We start from the raw sequence: 21,715 nt of genomic DNA on the forward strand, positions 1-21,715 counted from the left end.
TGAGCAATCTCTCTTGAAACTTTAATAAATACTTGATTTATTATTGGATCGAGTTGAAGTTTTGACAGATAAATCTTACAGTTGGATCAAATATTGGAGGTGTCTATGTTAGTTTGCTCTTGATAGAATCATGACCCTCAGTTTTGTGATATTCTTTAGAATTCTTTCTTTTTAATTTTGATGTAATCTAAAAATATGTTGTTCTTGATGATTTATGTTATAGTTATTAGTTTTAATTGAGGAATAACATTTGTGTACCCTTTATTATAATTGATAGTGAAGTTTTTAGGTGGACTACCATCCAATGGTTTTTCCTCACATAGGGGTTTTCCACATAAAAAAAATATTGCTGTTGATTTATTGTGATCACTTGCTTAGTTTGTTGATTGATTTAACCTATTTTTAATTGCATAAAGAGGAAAAGGAATTGGAACTTGAAAGGATGATAATGGCAGTTTGCCTTTTGATCCATTAATTAATGATTCTAAACCAGTTAATGATGATGATAATTATGTTACCCTAAATAAGTTATTCAAGAAGCTCTAAATGAGCCACAATTAAGGAGGTCCACTAGACCTCGCCAAGTCTCCACCAGATATTCTCCTTATGAGTATGTGTTAGTCACTAATAAGAGAGAGCCAAAATGCTTTTATGAAGCTATGTTACATGAAAGCCATGTAAGAAGAGATGAAATGCTTGCATGAGAACCACATCTTCAAGTTAGTGAAGCTTTCTAAAGGAAACAGAGCACTCAAAAACAAACGGGTGTTCAGGTTGAAAATTTTAAAAAAAAAAATTGCTCATTGTTAGAGAATTATATAAATCATATCTATATAGAGTAGCTTGAAGGGTTTGAAGTGAAAGGAAAAACAACTAATTTACAAGAAAAAGAATTTATACAAGTTAAAACTAACTCAAAGACAACATGCAGTGGTACAAAAAGTTTAATTCTTTCATGGTGGAGTATGGTTATGGTAGGGCAACTTATGATCTTAGTGTGTTTATAAAAAGGTTTCATAATGGTAACTTCATTATTATCTTGCTATATATGGATGATATGCTAATTGTTAGCCATAATGTTAAGAAAATCTAGAGTTTGAAGGAAGAGTTAAGCATGTCTTTTGCAATGAAAAACTTAGAACTGACAAAATAAATTCTTAGCAAGAACATTACTCGTGACATGAATAATATGAAGATTTGACCATCTTAAAAAGAGATATATTCAAATAGTACTTAAGAGATTCAACATGAGCAAGACAAAAGCTATTTGTTCTCCACTTGTAAACCATTTTATGGTAAGTTCTAAATAGTGTTCTTCAAGTGACAAAGAAAGAAATGAGATGAATAAGGTTCTTTATGCATCAACAATTGGTTACTTGATGTATGTTATGGTTTATACAAGGCCAAATATAACTCATGTTATTGGTGTGATCAAATGATTTCTTTTCAATCCTAATAAAGAACACTAGTCAACAATGAAATGGATATTCAAGTATCTCAAATGTACTTTCATATTATGTTTTGAAAATAGTAAACATGTGCTTGATGGATACACAAATACAGATATAGTTGATAATGGTGATTCTAAAAAGTCCATATTAGGATATTTAATGACCTTTGCAAGGGAGCAGTTTCATGGCAATGGAGGTTACAAAATATATTGCATTATCCACTATAAAAGATGAATACATGCTTTTACTGAAGGGGTTAAAAAGTTACTATGAATGAAAAAGTTCTTACTTTATCTTGGCATAGTGCAAGAGAAATTTGTGTTGCATGGTGACAGTCAGAGTGCAATCCATCTTAGTAAGCATTCTTTTTTTCATTCTTAATCAAAACACGTTGAGGTTAGATACCAATGGAGACGAGATGTTAAAGAGATGAAGTCATTTTTTTTTTTTTGAAAAGATTCATATTAATGACAATGTGTCAGATATGATGATCAAGCCTTTACCAAGAGAAAAATTTATGTTTTATAAAAGGCAAGAAGACTTGGTGGAGCCTTCTAGATAAGTTGGGAGGAAGGGAATTGTTGGATTTGATCACTCCTGCTTTAGGGCTTTAAGGCATAACACATGTAAACGAAGGAAAAAAGGGACAAATGCTTAAAGCCTTTTAGGCCATATAGATGACTAGGCATAAAAAGTCAATTTTGATTTATTTTCAAGTTAGTGAATACCATATACAAAGAGAAGGAGAGAGCATGGCAACTTGATTAAAACTTTGATAAGTAGTTAATTGACCGTTGGCTCAAGAAGAAGTTTTGACATGATATTTTGAACACCTAAATCTTACGGTTTGATTAAAGATCGGAGGTGTCTAAGTTGGTTTGTTCTTCACAGAAGCGTGGTTGTCAGTTTTGTGAGATTCTTCTCGATTGTTTCTCTTTATTGTTGATGTATTCTAATAATATGTTGTTATTGATGATTTATGTTGTAGATTTTAGTTTTAACCAAGAAAGAACACTTGTGTACCCATGATATCGAAAATTTTTAGGTGGACTATGGTCTCGTAGTTTTTTCTCTCATCAGGGTTTTCCAATCTTTGTGTTGATTTATTATGATTGATTACTTAGTTTGTTGATTGGTTGACCCTCATTTTAATTGCACAAAAAGAAAAAAGAATTGGAATTTATGGATTGTGAGTTTTGTTATATTGATGTCTTTTCCCAACTTAATATACAGTTAACAAGTATATAAATTGAAACATAGAGTTATGTTTGTAAACAGTAGTCCAGATAAGAAGATTGGACGCGTGCAGGTGATGGTTGGTTTTTTCTACTTTATTCTGCTTTTCATTTTCTCCCTTGTAAATATTAGTGATGAGATTTGATATTCTGCTTTTTATTTTCTCCCTTGTAAATATTAGTGATGAGATTTGAGAAACATTTTACATGAAACAACAAAAGAGAATGTGTTCCATTCGGGTAGTGGCTTTGAAGTAGTTGTTAGATTCTGAAACATTTGAAGGAATGTAAAGTCCGAATAGAAACCCAGAGGAGAATTAAATCTCTGTATGCATGGCACATGCATGCGAAGTAATTTACCAGCAATTTCTTAAAGCAGTGTTGTAGGGTAAAGTAAAGTAGCAGTGCCTCTGAGGCTGATAGAATATATACTCCAGATTAATCTTTGTGGATTGGACTGCTAAAAAATGATGGTGACAACTGTTTGGCATTAGAGACCTGGAAAGTTCCAGGTGAGATTACACCTTACATTATGTTTATTTGACTTGTAGGTGTAGTTTTTAAACAGGACTCATGGGCTTTGATATATAAAAATACATTATTGGTGGGTGGTACTGAGATGCGTGGATCGATTAATGTGGAAGATGACTCGAGAGGGATCACCAATTATACGGGGTTGAAAGCTTGGTTTTTTGTAGGGGTACGGTGGCGGCGCAGTGCTTAGTTTTTTGCAGGGGTGGCGGTGGACTGGGTTAGTCTTGGAGATTCTAGAAGTAAAAGAATAAATGGTTAACTTTATGCTAGTTAGCTGAGGGAGGCATAACTCGGCTGGTGTTTCACTGTTCATATGAACAGTGAAACTGACCTTCAACTTTTTTTTTTTTTTTGTTAATAGAGTGAGATGATCAGTCATTTTAGATGTGCAGCCACCGTATATATTAGAGATAATTTTGAGAGAAAATTAAATTTTTTATGAGCTTCAAGCAAAAATGGAGAGATTCATTCTTGTTCAAGTCACTATCCATTAAGATTTGTATGTTCTTCTCTGTATATGATCTTTATAGTCATTTGAGCTTGGTGAGAGATTTGTTAATGTTTTTAGGTTAACCAAAAAAAAAACAGGGATGGAAAATCTCAAACATATCCCCAGCAATTGTGCTTGTCTTAATTTTGTGTTAAAATATTTTTTTTATATCAATTTTACCACTATAGTATTTTTATTTCTCAATAAAGACTTATGTTAGAACGACTCAATAAAAAACATTAAATTTCTTACATGATGACATTGTTTTTCTTTAAAAAAAAGATATAATTTAGATGGAAATAGGGATGGAAAATTTTAAAAATAGATTTAATTTGAGAATTTATATAATTTTAAAGATAAAATTGATATAAAAAATCATTTAGTGATAAAGCTGATATTTTAAAGTTTTTGTCCGATAGAATAAAGGCAGATTCGCAGCACACTGTAACATTATATAACATAAAATATTAGTCGAGAAAGACGTTTGGGTTATGCTTATCTTTTGCCAAGAGAAGTGAATTTTAGTGGGACGTTGTTGGTTACGGAATTTTCTAGAATGATGCAGGAAGAGATGCGAGCTGCAAGCTGTAAACCGAAGTTTCGCCCTGCCAAGTTTCTGATTATATATTATTGTTATTATATTATTATTATATTAAGAACTACGTACTCTAATTAAAAAAACTTGGGAAAATATTGTTTAATACTATACACCAAGGATTTGTCCCTTTTTTTTTAATTTTATAAGTTCAAATTAATATCCAATTAAAACATATTATTACTAAGGTAGAGAAAGATTCAAAGATAGAAAACTAGGATAAAATTTTTTTTTTTTCTAAATTTGGAGTTAATCACACACTTTGGTCCTATAAATTTTTAAATTATAAATTTTTAGTTCCTATCAATTTAAAACATTTAATTTTGATTCAAAATTTTTTTTTTTATCACCGGTATGAAAGAGAAGAAAAAATTATTGGATTCTGATAATAAAAAAAGATTCTCGATGAGATAAATTCCGGGCATGAAAACACTAGTTTCAACAGGTAAGTAATTTTTTGCTGTTATCGGTAAAGGGCAACACTGATAATAATCATATAGATGTTGTAATCAATCCAAGAATCAATTATCAAGAACTTGAAGATGGTGGTGCGGGTTTGTTTTCTACAAGTAAACATGGATACATAGCAAGTTCTAGCACTAGAGTACACAAAATACTCCTATCACAATTCTATGCAGCATGAGAATTGCTCGGATCTGGAAATGACTGTAGATTCCATCATGTTTTTTTGACGACAGGAATATATTACATGTTTTTCAATAATATTGTCAACTCAGAAGCAGTCAAGGCATCTTAGGCCTCTTCACTATCATCACAGTGCAGCGAGCATTATGAACGCAATAGTCACTCACGCTACCTAAAACTGCCCTGCAAGAGAAATGTGAAAACCTGTGAGCACGAACTTTCTGCAGATAACTAAGTGATTTGGACATTATGCAACCATGCGTAAACTGCGAAGTAGCTGTCGTGGAGCTTCCTAAGAGCCTTTCAACAGTATTTACTGGATATCTAACAGGAGTCCAGTGGATCTAACTACATTAATGTACTAGATTTGAAAACAAAATAAGATACATTGGGTCATTGGGGGGGCAAAAAGAGAAGATAAAATCAAATACCTTTTAATAGCTCCATAACCATGACTTCCTACAACGAGCACTGAAGCATGGTGCTTCTCTACAGCCTCGCAAAGAACATTTCTAGGATCACCTTCCACCACTTCAAAGATCACATCACTCACCTGCAGAGAAGCTGAAATGATCAGGAAAACAGCCAACGCAAAATCCACTCATTTAGTTCAATGTTCATTTGCTAGATGTCAGATGAATGACCCGGTCAATTCATCATCTGCTTTCACTAAGAGCGAAGGCAACGGGAAGAACAAATTAGCCCCCATTTCTCTCTTTCTCTTTGGGACCGGAAAGCATCATCTTACAATGCACTGGAGCTTATTTAAGCACTAGTGTTTTTCGTTAATCACGCTAAATTTCTTTCAAGATTTTAACAGTGGTTACAAGAGGAACGATCGAGGTCATAACAATAAAACACGCATTGCCCCCATTAGATTAGATATAGTCATAGTATTAATTAACAAAAAAAATAACGATTGCAAATTCGTTTTTGTTTCTTTTGCAAGGACGACGCGTCTAGTATATATCAGACAGAACGTTGAATATTTATTAATTATATGAATGATTTTAAGTAATTAAGGAATGAATTGATTACAAGAGATTGTGAGTACCGATTTAATGATGCAAATTTCCTTAGCCTTTTCGATGTCTCTTGCAGCTATCTTCTTCAAGTCCGATTTCACTTGTGGCAAAACTTCAGCAATCCCTGAAAACAAAGAAGAACGACTAAAAGACGCACATGCTACACTGCTATAGAAGTGGAGAGAGAAGAGGAGAAAGCTGAGGATACGTACAGAATTAATAAAGCGGAAAACAAATAGGTACCAGGTTCAGCGAGACTGGCGACGACGGAGGTAGCGGGAGTTTTGGCATGGACAACAACGACCTTGAAAGGTGAATTGGAAGCCAGAGGGGGAGTGAAGAAGTGATCAAATGTCCACTCTAAAGCGTATGTACTGTGCTGGCTATCATCAATCCCAACAACCATCACTTGCTTCTCTTCTAAGGTTGCCATGTCTGATACTGCTATTTGTCCGTCCGTCCGTCCCTCTTCTCTGTTTATATCGAGAATTAAGTTGCAGAACTATAGTTGACTTCTCTTGGATTGCTGATTTACGGCAACCTTCAGAAAATCCCAAGTAGAGATGATTTACAATGAGTGATTTACTATGAGCATTTAAATAAATGGCCTAGGAGGGACACGAGCAAGGACAAAACCATGATTGGAACGGGTGACCATCCAATCCCTGAAGCTGGATCAATCGAGGAGACGATGTCGTTTGAAGTACGCAACGACCACAGGAGATATTATCCAATAATTGAAGTTGAAAGATTCGGCGGGGAGATAGATATCAAAGATTTTTGCCATTAACGTGAGAGATTGTTTATTAATAAAACTCGAATAAGTCAAAGATTCAATCAATCTCGGTGTGTGCCAATGTATTTATTTGTCTATATAATATCAAAGATTTCAAGTTTTATTTTAAAAGTAGTTTTATATTTTAATTTCTTATAATTATCGTATTTTAATACCTGTATTTCAATTTCATGTTTATGTATTAATTCTTGATACTCATTGTTGAATTTGACTGTGTATATTTTTATGTAAATAGTTAGTTCAAAATGTTGTTTGCCTCTTTTAAAGAGTAATTCTAGCTTCCTTCATATATTAGATGTTGATTGTTTTCCATAGCAAGAAATCTTTTATTAGAAAAACTTAACATTTATCATTGCATTTTACGCCTTTTTATTGTAATAAACAAAAATAAATTTATCATTGAAGATCTGTGTGTGTGTAAATTGTAAGTTAGTGTTTCACTCTATGTTTGATATGTGCGTACACCATTTTATTTTTTGTTGATTCATAAATAATAGTCAAATAATAGATACTCATATAGATACCCAAAACTCAATTGATAATTTATGAATATCTAAATTTTTTATTCGATGGGTAATGAATAGGGTATGGATATCAAGAAATTCGACTTATGGGTACTCATTGCCTCCCCTACTTGTAAGCCCATTCTCGTGTATAAACCAAAAGGAAAAAATAAACTTAAGTTCCCTATATTAACAAATCATTTGTTTAATTAGTATCATGTTCATTGGCCATTTGGTTTACAAGTGTTATACAGAGATTGTGTTTGGTAGTGTGACAGTTGTTATGTTTCCTCCAAACCACCAAAATTAATTATTTGGTTCCAACTAAAACACAATTTTAGAGTGTATGACCCATTAAGGTCGAACCATAGTTTCACATGAAGCATCTTGCTTCAGCTTTTCCTAAGGTCATGCCTCAATTATTCCTCTCTCTACCAACAACTATTGAAAAAAAAAAGTGAAAGAACTGTTGTGATAGGAGACAGAATAAAATACCCTCATATTCTTCCCAAGAACCCTTGTTTTCTCTATTGTATCTATTTGAAGTCCTAAGGCCATCAGATTTGTCTATCATGTTTCTTCTATTTTAGTGTGTAGAATGAAATCTTGAGATCAAACTTCAGTTTATTCTCTACCAACCAAAAACTTTGGCAAAAGAAAAAAAAGAGTGAGAAAAAACCATTGTTAAAAAACTAGATCAAATTAGCCTCATCTTTTTCTAATAACCCTCGTATGTTTTTCATTAAATTTGCTTCACTTTTCTCTTCTTCTCTTGTGTTAGACAAACCTATCAATTACATTGTCATTTATGTCAATAGATCTTGGTAAGTAAACATTGTGAAGTAATTTTTGCCTTTTTTATTTCACTTATCTCAGATGTTTAGTTATTGTTTCTCATGCTGAAATGATCATCTTCTTCTTAACAATTTCTTCACAATAAAAATCAAAGATCTATCATCTTTTTCTATCTCTTTAAAATCAACAATAAAAATTTATTATATTTTTTGGTTTTTATGCATGTGTGTTAGTTACATTGTATTTATCCTTTAAACTTTTAATTTATGTGATTGCATGAACGAAAGTTGCTCCCTTTTTTTCTATGGTAAAGTAAGAAGAAGAAGAACCCAAAGAGTGAATAGAAACAATAGATAAGGGATTGTCAGACGAGTGATCAATTTTTTTCTTCATGGATCCTTAATTCATAGTTATATTTTTTAATGAATTCAATCATATGGTGTTCTTGATTGCTTGGTTTACTTTAGGTTTTTAGGCTTGTTTACCTTAGATTCTATTCTCTAATAATGATATTCTTTCTTTGTGTTTGCTAAAGCTAGATGTAGTTCTTGATTGTTTCAATCTCAAATGCTTTTCTAGTGATAATTTCAGATGACATTTCCCTACTTGTTATAGGCTTATTTCATGCTCTTTGGAGGAACTATATGTTCATTACTGGTGTTTCTCTTTTTTATGCTTAGACTGCAATATATTTGGTTGTCTTTAGCGTACTGCTTTTTTAATCTATTGTGCTAATTTGTGTGAGCCTTTCCCCTATTTATTATATTATTGTGTCTTTTAATGATTTGACAATACTAAACTACATCTCCTCTATTAACAACCTTAATTATATTTAACAATAATTGAATTTTTGTATTATGAAGTAAAAAACTAATGAAACTAGGATCAAGAACATAGGCTATTATAATAGATTATTTTAATTCTTAATACTTCTTATTTACTTTGAAATTATTATGTAAATCAACAAAACATTCATTATTATTCCATTGTTGTATAAATAGATTTTTTTTATTCATACTATTTATCTCTTTATTAGGCATTGTATTCAAAAATAGAACTATTGTCAATAATAATCCGTACTTCACAAAGTCTAAATTATACAATACAATCAAACATTGTTTACTCTTCTAGTTAATGATTAGATTACACTTATGATATTAACTGCTTAATTGTATGTTTAGAAGTAGTTTATCAAACAAAGCAATGAAAGGTTCTTGAAGTCAAGATAAAGCTTCTTGGACTAGAGAAATGTTACACATTTTCTATGATATTTGCATCAAAACTATTAAGAAAGGCATGATACCAAACACTTATTTTGACAAAGTTGGATGAAAATTTATGATAATTGCCTTCAAAGAGTAGACTGAGCATGCTTTCACCAAATCACAATTGTAGAAAAAATGGGATGGAATAAAAAAGTATTGGAGGATATGAAAAAATTAATATCTAAAACTAAAGTTGGTTGGATTAGTGAATTTAGAGTCTATTTCTGCAACTGATGAGCGGTGGAAAACAAAAATCTAGGTCAGTTGTTAGCATCTTCATCTTTTCAATTTCATTTGTTGTGTTAAAGTATTTCATTAATACATTAAGTTTCATTAATTATATTTAATTTTTCTTACGTAGAAAATCAGAGGAGCAAGAAAGTTTAGGTATGCTATTATTGAGCCATCATTGTGTGGAAAATATGACTTAATGTTTAGTAACATTATGGCTACTAAACAATTTGTTTGGGCTCCCTCTCAATGAATGTTGTTTGATGAAGATGGTGGAGATTATGGATTGTCGAGCACTAATAATGATGATATCAATCTAGATAAAGAACTGGTGATTTAGAGGAGAATAATATTTCTAATTTTGTTGATGATGTGAGTAACATGGTAGCTTGTTTTAATGTTGCAAATAGCAGTAACAACCATAGTATTGGCAAGAGAAGAGAAACACAATATCTTAAACCTCAAGGTGGAAAATAAAGGGTTTTGAAATGGGAGCACAATTATTTTTATGTTAGGATCGACTGGTTGATAACGTTTCAACAAAAAGTGATTGCACATCCACTTTTAAGGATAAGAAAAGGGTATAGCATCAAAAGGTGATGAAAAAGGTTCACTCCATAGATGGAGTTCACATTGGTAGTGAATTGCACATTTTTGCTACTGATGTTTTTGTATAAGAAGCAAAAAGAAGATATGATCATCAATGAAAGATATTGATAAAAAGTTCTCTTAACTAAAATGAATTTTGAATGAAGATCAAAGAGTTAGACCAAGAGGTGTAGTTCTGTCTTTTTAACTTACTTATGTCATTGTATTTTTCTTAGATAATGTTAGAACTGACTTTTATTACATAATATGAGTTGTTTCTATGTACATATATTTCTCATTTGCTTGTACAATGTGTGTTTTAACTATGATATTTGAATCATGTATTTGTGCAATAAGTGATTACAATGTCTTTATTATGCTGATAACATTAGGTATTAATGTATGTTTGATATGCTTTATAAACCATATCTTAATGTTAATTCTTTTATAAAAAAAATAGTTTGGATAAAACATAGTGTTGTTGTTTACTGTATACTTTTAATAAGAGAGCCATGGCTGGAGTAAATCATAGTTATCGCATTGCATTGTGAATATGTTGTAGCTGTTGCGTTAATTTTTCTTTGTTATAGTTAAGCCAATCTTTCATTGTGTGCACTACGATTTCAATTTCCTTAATATAGTTGTTGTAACATTAATGTAATTGTCTTATTATTGTGTGTGTATAAGAACTTGATTACCTAACATTTTAATGGTTAGAATTGTAGAATTTCTAGTGTTATTGCATTTGAGGAGTGTTCGAGAAGAACTTTAGGTGAAAATAGTAAACTTTAAAAGTTAGTTTGATAATTTCAAAAACTGATATTCAACTATATTTACTCATGCATCCATTTGTATATAAATTTGAGTTTTAAGAGTAGTTGCAATGTCACTTTCAAAATTATTGTTTCATATTCATAAGTAAACCATGTAGAAGTTGGTTTGAAGTTTGTTGTATAATATTCTCTTTTAACCTATACAAATAAGTAAGTTACACTTTTTATTTTTTGAATTATAATTGTTATCACTGTCATAACCCAATTTTTTACCCTTATAAAAATAAGTAAGTTACAAATAAATAAGTTTGTCGAAGGGCGCAAGAACCCCCAACTTGTTGGCTCATGTGCTACATACACCAACAATTTTTTTTTATTTTTTTCACATGTTAAAAGACCATATTCCTTACTCCACTTGATATTAATGAAAGAAATAAGGATGAAAAGACTAAAAATCACATTGATGCAAGTTTTAAGTTCTTTACTTCTAAAGGTAATTGTACTCATTTTATTGTGCCCAAAACATAGGTATCATAAACTCACTAACATAAAGTGTGCTTGAAACTAACAAATTCTAAAGAAATTATAATATCCATTCAATAGAGATCATAGAATTTGACTCATGCATATATGTTTTACATACCATGATTTCTTAACAAATAATAAATCTTGTTTGCAAATTCCATAATAATACATCCCCTTCCTTCATAAAATAAAGAAAAGAATTTTTAGCCAAAAATTACAACAACTCACATTACCTATCTATAATCAATGTTTTCTTTCTTTAGTAATCCCCATAGCTCTTCTGCATATTCTATCATTCGGGTTTGAATGTACATCTTTTCACATTTATCATTAATTTGCTCTCTACTTCCTGCAAAGTCCAACCTGAAGCTGTCATAGGCTTTCTCCTTCATCTTCTCGAATTCATGTCCACTAATAGAGGCAATTTTATGAACATTATTCCAACATTTGTTTCGTTCTAAAAGGCCTAGGAATAGAGCTAGAGTAGTGAAAAGATTTGTTTGTCTCACCTCTTTGTAGAGCAATGAGCTATTGGTTGGGAATCCTAAGGGATATAGCTCAACTAGTCAGGCCTTAAGTTTGCTCCTTAGAGGTCACCAGTTCGAATCTCACAAACCTCAGGGCCACTAGAGGCTTACATGATCATTAACTTCAGGACCCATGGAATTAGTCGAGGTGCATGCAAGTTGACCCGGACACCCATGTTAATAATAATAAAAAAAAAAGCAATAGCCATTCAATCTTTTTTAAGTGTAGATGACCATGTAATTAGTTTCGTGACTTTTTATTCTATTGAAGGCATGACTTTTCTCCTCAGGCAACGCGTGTAATATAGAAACGTTTGTTGTGCCTCCAACAACCATTTTCTCTTTTTCCTTTTTTTCTTCTTTTCTTTCTCCCAATGTCAATTTTAGTCCTTATATTTCTAATCATTTGTCAAACAAAAAATCCAAACTAATTCTTGCAAATCAAGTGTCAACCCAACATCGGGATGTTAATCTGGCACAGTGAAAACCAATAATAAGTTAGTTTTAGCAAAATATAAACCAACTCTAAAAAACAATTGTGAAAGGACTTAAGTGAAAAGAAAAAATTATGGCTATACAAAAGAAAAACAACAATAAATCCTTTTCTTTATGGATTATGTCCTTTAATATATATATATATATATATATATATATATATATATATATATATATATATATATATTACCTTTAAAGAACCTTCTTAGTTAAGGTTTATGTCATTAACCTTCTTCTCAGGTTAAGATTTTAACTTGACCTCTAATGAATTAGTTACAAAAATTTATTTTAAAAAAAAACCCAGTTGAGATTTTCATTAAAAATGTTGTTGTTGATTCGGTTATTGTCGCTAATAGGAAAGTAGCAAAGAAGCTGAATTTTACAGGTCAGAAAAGTCTTAGTTTAAAAAAATACAAAAACTCGAGTTTTGATCGAATTTTATCTCGGGTTGACTAGTTCACTAGTCGATCTAGTTTTTTACAGGGTCAATACATGGCCCTATTTTTTTTCAATCCAAACCTGTTCAGGCCTCGAGTTGACCACGTACCAAGTTGATTTATCAGGTCAGTATGGGTTCTATAATAGTGACACAAGAGCAACCACCACTAATACACGCAAGGAATCATTAACCCTGAGGGGTGTAGCTCAACTGATCAGGCCATAGGTTTGCTCCCTAGAGGTCACCAGTTCGAGTTCCACAAACCTCAGGGTCACTGGAGGCTTACATGGTTGTTAACTTCACAACTCATGAGATTAGTCGAGGTACGTGCAAGCTGGCCCGGATACCCACGTTAATAAAAAAAATCAATAGTCATGCAATTATTTTCAGGTGTAGATGACCACGTAATTAGTTTTGTAACTTTTTTTTCTCTCTTAACAATTTTACTTTTCTTCTAAGGCAACACGTGTAATCTATACACGCTCATTATGTCTCCAACAACCATTTTTTCTTTTCTGTCTTTCTTCTCTTATTTGTTCCAAAGTCAACTTCAATCCCTATATTTATAATCATTTGACAAACAAAAAATCCTAACTAATTCTTGCAATTCGATCATCAACCTCATATCGGGATGTTAACCCGACATAACAAAAACCCAATAAAAAGTTAATTAAAGCAAACTATAAAGCCAATTCTAAAAAACAATTATGAAAGGATTTGAATGTAAAGAAAAAATTTATGGCTATGCAAAAAAAACAAAGATAAAAAAACCCAAACAATCAATCCATTCTAGAAGAAATAGTAAGATTTATTTTTTATTGGGTCAATTTCTTATTCTAATTTTTTATTAATTATTCTAGTTTAACACACTCATGGCCGCATAATCTAGTTTTCACTTTTCTTTAACAGTTTGAAATTAATGCTAAAATACAAAAATAGGTCACGTTATCAATTCTTCCAACTACTCGAGCCTGAAGAGACTTCTTGGATTCTGTACAAACAGCCTCTTGAAGCAAATCAAGAGAGCAAAACATAATAGTGGTACAGCCTCTTGAAGCAAATCAAGAGACAAAAACATAATGGCAATATTGACTGAGATTATAGAACTTTTTCACTGTTTATTCTCTCATTTTGGGTTAGAATAATAAAATTTTCAAAAAAATATTAAATTGATTCTCGAAATATTTTTTTTTTCACAGTTCAGCACTTTTAAACCCAAATCACCACCCAATTACATATTTTTTTGAAAAAAAGAGTTAAATTGAAAGACAAAGAACTAAAGTGCAAAGGACAAATAAAATAGATGGTGTTATAAAATTTCATTTGAAAAGTACATTTTAGTCCTTTATTTTTTTTAACTATTAGGTAACTGGTCCCTTTAGTTTTCTGAAATTTAATTCTATTATTTCTCTTATTTTTCAGTCTTTCAATTTTAGATGAGAGAGAGACTCGCAGGGTTCTGAAGTAGAGAGAGAAATTTATCGTTGTCAACAATTCTGATAGCAAGAATAGTGAATTTTTATGTCAATGAGTTCCATTTCATCAAGGAAGATGGTAGATTTGACCATGGAAATAATTTTGGCTTCAAGTTGATTTTGATTTTTTGAATTGTTTTTTAGGTTTTTATGGCCATGAATAGGTTTCTCACAATATTTTGGATATTTTCTGGGTGTTTGGGTAAAAAAATATGTTGAAGATTGGTTTTTCATCGATAACCCATAATTGTCTGACGGGCCCTAGTTGCTGGAATCTACAGAAAGCAGAAGGCGTGTCATTTGCTACTTTTTTTTATAAAAAAAAAAAGATAATGAATCATTTGCCTCTTTAAAAAAAATAAAACAGACCCAAGCACGTGAACTCAGCTAGAAGGCCCACGTGTCTGGGCTGCTTCTTTTAATACTAGACCCACACGACTAGGCTCATTTTGGTTTTTTTTTTAGTTATATTTGATTTAAAAAAAAAATTGATAGAACAAATCAATGAACCCAATTAAGTCTATTATCCAACTAGCAGGCTTAACGAGTTAATCCACAATATTTGGACTCTTATTTGTTTTTCTTTTTCTTTTTTTTGGTTTAATGATTTGTTCGTCCCTCAATTTAAAAAATAATACAATTTCACCTTCTTCTTTTTTAATCGATGATCTGTTTTTTAATTAAACTCAAACATAAAATAATATAATTTCACTATTTGTTATCAATAAATTACTTTTAGTATCTCAGTCCCATGTTCCTATCATGGTTTTTTTACTTCTAAAAAAATTGTTGTTTCATATAGAAAAAAAAAATATCATGCATTTTATTATTGTATAATTAAATAAAAAATAATCTATGAAAAATAACCTCCGAGTAAAAACTTTATTAAATCTAAGGACATGCATGCTGTTACTATAACTTATTCAATATGCACACAAGAAAATTTGTCATTGTCCCATAAGCATGTCATCTATTCAAAGTTGTCAAAAACACATAACATGATACAAAAAATACAATATAAATTCAGATTGTTAAAACAGATCGTAAAATCATAAAATCATAAGAAAGTTTTTTTTTCATACATAATTCAAGCACCTAAAAATACATGGTTCAAATAAAAATTCATACATCATTTCAGTAACTTAAAAATACAATACAATTATTCATGTCTATAAATTTTCATTAACTAACAATTACCTAATTTAAAAAATAATCTACAAGCAAAACCCATGAATGAATCAAGATTACTGATTCCTGCAAAAATTGTTATATTGAATGAATGAAATTGGTTTCATTTGCATTCAAGCAAACATAATTTTTTCAAAAACAAAAATATAAATTCCCCTCCTATCATATTCATGTTGCAAAAAGCACTAGGTATAGTGTATACCAACTTTCCACACTTTAAATCCAATTCCTAGGTAAACTACCATTAATGCTACCCAATGGGTAGTTCCCATTATATACACATCTCAACAAAACAAGAAAAAAAGAGTAAAAGTTTCAATCTCCATGGTACTGAAAAAGATTCAAACCTTATTAGTATACCAAACTTCCTCCTTCCTCCTTTCCCTGAGTATATTGTTGCTGCTGGTGGCGGCTATGGATCATCAGGTCATCATGGAAGAGACGACAGCTTGTGGATCAATCTGATTTTGGGTTGTTTTATATAGGTGGTTGTTGGAATGACAGAGAGAAAGAGATTCTAGGGTATGACTTATGATGCAGAGGGCTAGGGGGTGAGTTTGGTGAGAATTTTATATTTCAACTGAAAATGTAAAAACAAAACCAAAACGATTTTACCGACTATTTAACATTATATGACTCGTAAAATCATATCAACTCAAGATTTTATCATATATGCCTTAAAATCTTGTCCTTAGATGAAAAGAAACGCCACTTTCTTTTTACAGTCCATGGCCGTCACAAAAATCAAACAAGATAACCCTCAAGCCTCGTTCTTTTTGTGAACTTAAAATGGCAAAATGAACACATTCTCCCACGCGACTTGAGAAACTTCTAATGTTTAGCTCCGCATCCATTCAACACACACACACACAAGCAACTGTATCTCTATTTCAATAACTTACAAAGGGGAGACAAAATGCACAACACGATCCAATTAGCTACAATTGAAGCATTTGCAAATTAGAGATTTGACCAAACCTCAAATTTTCTTGATGCGTTCTGTCATCATGAAGTACAAGAACTTTTAGCGTTCCAGATTCTCTTAACCAGGAAGCAACAACAGATCCTGTTGATATAAGTCGACCTAAGTTGCATTTGGCTGACCTAAAGGGTGCACCCATGCCCATGAGAAGGGCCTCAACAGCTCGCCTTAGCGTACTGTCACCAACTACTTTGCTGTGTTTGCCCCATCCAGTCAAAATGCTGAAACAACTATGGGTTCAGAACTTTCTCTTGAAATGGTTGAATAAAAGAGATGGTATTGGTTAACAAATACAACTACATACAATGGCATACCTCAATAATTTTGGCACCTCATGACCCTCAAACACAATAGCACGTACATTCAGCAACCATGCATGCACCATTGCCCGAGCAGCCCCAGAAGACATTAGATGCAAATCTAAGCAAGACTCAGACCACACATTCTCCCACACTTGGCGACGTTTCCCTTCAAGCACAACCAGTTGTGCACCCCTTTTCTGAGAAAAGAAATAGTGTTGTGCATTCAGAACTAATCCAGTTATATAAATGTGTAACCACAAAATATATACTTTTAATCAGTAATAGCTATGGCTCAAACTGACCTGACCGAAGTGCCATAACATGTCAGTCAAGGCATTGTAAAAGGCAGATGCTGTCGAAGAGTCCATCAATTTTACTTCATCAAAGAGAGATTGTGCTTGCTCCCAAACATTTTCTCTATAACCCATAAGAAGTCCATGGGCCACGCCATAAACCTGGTTATCAAATAACCGGAGCTCCTCCAGTAACATTGAAGCCTCTTCAAAGGAATTGCAACGACTGTATCAAGAGAATATAAAAATGAATTTAAACCATGTTTTATTTGAAGCTGAATCTCCTTTATGTATACATGCAAACATGCATGCATAGACGAACATGCACGTATAAGATCAAACATGGACAAACATGTTTTCTCACCCTGAAATCGAACAATAAACTGAACTAATACATCACACTAGCACATAAGAAGGACAAGGAATTTTATCAAAAGTCCAAAACAGAAAACTCGCAATTCTGCTCATCTTTACTGGAAAGAAATACTGGCACAGTCTCATCTGCTTGATCTATTTTTGCTGAAGATGAACGATTACTGAGGTATGAATGAACAAAGAGCAAAATAAATTGCACACATGTTCCACAATCCCGGGGGCCTTGTGAGATTTTTCACAATCCATGTATGATTATGCAGTTTTGAATTATCTCGTCAACAACACCCTACCTTTTCAGTTATGGTAGAATGAGCAGTATATACAATTATCCTTTGTCTAATGATAAATTTCAACATCTTTTAAGTATCCTCATTCATGTGTGGCTATCCCAAAGAGACAGGTTCAAAACATGCTGTGTTCACATTAATTAAAAAAATCCCTTTAAGGACAACATCCTCGATTTTGTTAAACAAATAAAAAGGAAATAACAGCACAACAAAAATTACCTGCAAGCATTCAAAATGGCTGAAAATGTGACCACATTTGGCTTGATTTCCAGCTCGTGCATCTTGTGAAAGACTCCCAAAATGCACATCATTTCCTGCCCGCCACTGTTCTTTGCTTGACCTGCCTTTTCAGCAGCAAGCTGCCCAAAAATCTTTATGATCCGGTTGTCCTCCCTGTCAGCCACCAGACTTTTAGTGGCCTTCTCAACAGCACTTGAAGATAGAGAATCAATTTGCAACTCACTGGTCTGGCCAGCATCATCAACCACAGATTCTGTGGTTGCTGGCCGGCCAAATGCATCTATAATGGAATTGTAAGTGACCACATTAGGCCTAATTCCCTCCTTGGTCATCTCATCAAGCAAAGACACAGCAGACTCCACCAACCCATTCTTGCACAAGGCATCTATCAATGCACTATAAAGAACAACATCAGCCTTCAACCCAGCCTTCTTAAACTCCCTAAAAACATCCATTGCTTCCCTATACAAACCACCTTTTGAATACACATCAATCAAAGTTGAGTAAGTTAATAGATTGGGTGATACATGCCTGGCTTTCATCTCTTCAAACACTTTTCTAACCACGTCATACTTGTATTGTTTCCCATACCCACCCAAAAGCGCATTATAAGTCACAACATCTTTCCTAATCCCAGAATTTTCCATCTCCCTGCAAACATCCATAGCTTCCTCAAACCTACCAAGCTTAGCATAAATAGAAAGCAAGGTGTTATAAGAAACTCTATCCAAACTTATACCCAGAAACTTCATTTCGTTAAACAAATTGCGCGCATCATCTAATCTACCAGCCTTAGCATATCCATCAATCATGGTACTATAAGTCACGACATTAGGCAATATATTTTTGGCGGGCATCTCAGACATGATCTCAAAAGCCATGTCAAGTTGCCCACCTTTACAAACAGCATCCAGAAGCGTATTATAAGTAAAAATATCTTGATCAATCCCTCTATTCACCATCTCACAAGACAAGCTCCTCGCCGCTTCCCACAACCCTCCTTTACTACACACAGCAAGAAGCGAGTTGAACGTAATTCGATCTGGCTGCATTCCATTTCTCAACATCTCGTCGAAAATCTCCAATACTCGCTTAAACTCCACACCCCCTTTCCCACACCCATCAATAACAGCATTATAAGTAACCAAATTGGGCTTCAATCCGTAATCTTTCATCGAATAAAAAATCTTGATAGCCTCATTACAATAACCGCTTCTACCATAAGCACTGATTATAGCAGAGAAAGCATAAACAGTATTACCATAGCCTTCAGTAAGAGCAGCCTTAAAAACGGTCTTAGCCATCTCTACTTTACCTAACCTACCAAGAGTACTAATCATGGCACTCGCCAACTTACCTTGTTCATTCTTCTTCCTCTCCCTTTTCACTGCAAATTCAAAGCAACAAATGGCTTTTTTACAGTCTCCTCGATTACCAAGCTCCCGAAGCAAGAAAACATAATCATCCGACCCAGAAAGACGAGACTCGAAATTAAGCAGCACATTTTCAAGGGCCCTCTCGTCTTTCCCATACTCAATTACGTTCTGGAGAGCTTCTTGGGCGACTGAGGTGTGGCGAGTGCCCATGGTTGTTCTGGGGCGCCCGAAGTGGAGCTTAGAAACGAAGCGGGTGGAGCGGCGACCTGGGAAATCGGAGACAAGTTCGGATTTGGGGGGTTGAAAGGAAGAGAAGGTGGGGTGGATTTGGGGGTGTTGGGTGGTGGTGGTGGTGGTGGTGGCGGCGGGTTTTGGTGCATTGCGAGAAGGAGGAAGAGGGGGTTTGGCAAGAGAGACTCTTTGATTAGAAGTCCATCTTTGGTGGGGGTTTTGGTTGTGGGTTTGACGGTGGTTTTTTAACTGGTTGTGTGGATAGGGGTGGTTTTGATAATGCTTAGTCGTTGCTGTGATTGAACAGTGCGGTGGCGTTGACGCCATTCAATTCGGTTAGATATAGATACCGGCTGGGTAGTAGGAAGAGGTATGTATATATTACGTGGTGGTTGGAAAGGGAGACCGGGTGGGTGTGGGAGGTTGAGGCTAGATGGGAGGAGGGGCAGGAGCAGGAGAGGGAGGAGGTGAAGCGGCGGTCATGGTTGTGGTTGTGGTTGTGGTTGTGGAGAAGATTTTAGAGGGAGAAAGTGAAGCGTTTTAGGGGTAAAGTTTAGAGATGAGAGAGAGAGAGAGAGAGAGTGAGAGAGAGATTCCAGCTCGTCCACTCCACTGTTATTCAGCTGAGACTTCACAGGTTTTCGGGGTCGCCATTGGAATCTTCACAGGGTTTTTTTGTTTTGTAATAAGTACGGATTCCGTCGTAATTTTCTTGGCGTTTTTTTCTTTTTGACTTTTACCCAAATTGGTGAGGATTAGGTGGGATGTTGTCTAAATTGCTGGAGATCTGAACTTAAAGGCTCCACCGCTAAATCTGTGGGACCCAGGAGGAGGAGGTGGTGGATTGAACTGAAATAAACGGCGGAGATTGAATTGTTGGTGTTTTTTTGTCACTCAACAAATAACTGAAGGGCTGACCAACCCAAACAGGAAGCTGTGCTGGACGTCACCTCCTTTCGTAGATTGATTTACGAAAGTAGCCTTGTCATACTTTGGAAGTTACTACTGCTACTATTATTTAGATAAAGGAAACCTTTTGAATTGGATTGGACTCCAATGGATGTCAACTCAACCTGGCAATGGTACCGTGGGGGCTGGGGATTAAAATAATAAAATAAAAAAAACCAAGGGGCGTGGGAAAACATTGTTTTGCACACCCGAGTAAAAAAAAAGGGGGTTAATATTTAGAAAAATGAAAAACATAAAAATTACGTGGGGATCAAGTTGAAACTATAGAAAACTTGGGGCAAAGGTGTAATAAAAGAGAAATTGACCATATAAAAACACGTGCATGGCTTCTCAAAGAAGTCATTGCTTAAGAAAGAGGTTGATTTTGTGTTGATTTTTACTTGATTTTGTATAATCATGTTTTTAGACGTGGGAAAAGGATTAATGACATAATTAAAAAGAAAACTTACCCCCTCCATGGATGGATAATTCGGCCAAGATGAGAGGCAAAAGTGTGGAGTTGTTTGATTGAATTATGATGATTTTATAAATAGAGTTGTGTTGTTGGTTAGAACAAAGAAAAAGTGGGTGACAGACCCTTTTTAGGAACATGAAAAATTTGACATGGGTAACTTAATAGGGCCATCCGGCCAAAAAGAAAAAAATATATGAAATTGGTTTGTATGTGTTGGTGTAGTATTATTAAATTTGTATGTGATAGCTTGAGTTAATAAAAAAAAATAATTATAAAAGATGGTGAGATCATATTATCTTAAAGAGTAGACAAAAAAATGGAAATTCATGGGAGGAGAGGATTCAATCTAATGCATGTGTTTGATTTAGTTTGAAAACACGGTACAAACTGTGTTCTTTTAAATTTTTTAAAAAAATTAAAATTAAAAAAAAATTATGTTTTCAGTGCTGATGTCAAAAATAATTTTTATAAAATAAAAAAAAATATTTTGATATAATTTTAAACAAAAACATTTTAAACCGCAACCACTATCATAATCCTAAACAATTTATTAGTCTCATTGTGTTGAAATACGATGGCATCAATTTCTAACTGTTTGATAATAATTTGTTGCAAAATCAAGTTTATAATG

The 21,715-nt window shown here is 33.4% G+C and overlaps 2 protein-coding genes across 2 annotated transcripts; both read right to left on the reverse strand.

Moving 5' to 3' along the window:
- Positions 1–4,802: 4,802 nt before the first annotated feature.
- Positions 4,803–6,725, reverse strand: LOC7481410 (universal stress protein PHOS34). Its single transcript, XM_002301485.4, has 4 exons — positions 6,219–6,725; positions 6,005–6,099; positions 5,382–5,503; positions 4,803–5,133 (listed from the first exon to the last, which is right to left on the reverse strand). The coding sequence occupies exons 1-4, from the start codon at positions 6,406–6,408 to the stop codon at positions 5,049–5,051; spliced, it is 492 nt and encodes a 163-aa protein (XP_002301521.3). The 5' UTR covers positions 6,409–6,725; the 3' UTR covers positions 4,803–5,048.
- Positions 6,726–16,220: 9,495 nt separating this feature from the next.
- LOC7481408 (pentatricopeptide repeat-containing protein GUN1, chloroplastic) lies at positions 16,221–20,398 on the reverse strand. The gene is made up of 4 exons (XM_006386651.3): positions 18,034–20,398; positions 17,162–17,378; positions 16,872–17,056; positions 16,221–16,778 (listed from the first exon to the last, which is right to left on the reverse strand). Exons 1-4 carry the CDS (start codon positions 19,986–19,988, stop codon positions 16,514–16,516), a joined length of 2,622 nt encoding a protein of 873 aa, XP_006386713.2. The 5' UTR covers positions 19,989–20,398; the 3' UTR covers positions 16,221–16,513.
- Positions 20,399–21,715: the final 1,317 nt, after the last annotated feature.

The sequence above is a fragment of the Populus trichocarpa genome, chromosome 2 (assembly GCF_000002775.5).
Source record: "Populus trichocarpa isolate Nisqually-1 chromosome 2, P.trichocarpa_v4.1, whole genome shotgun sequence".
NCBI lineage: Eukaryota > Viridiplantae > Streptophyta > Magnoliopsida > Malpighiales > Salicaceae > Populus > Populus trichocarpa.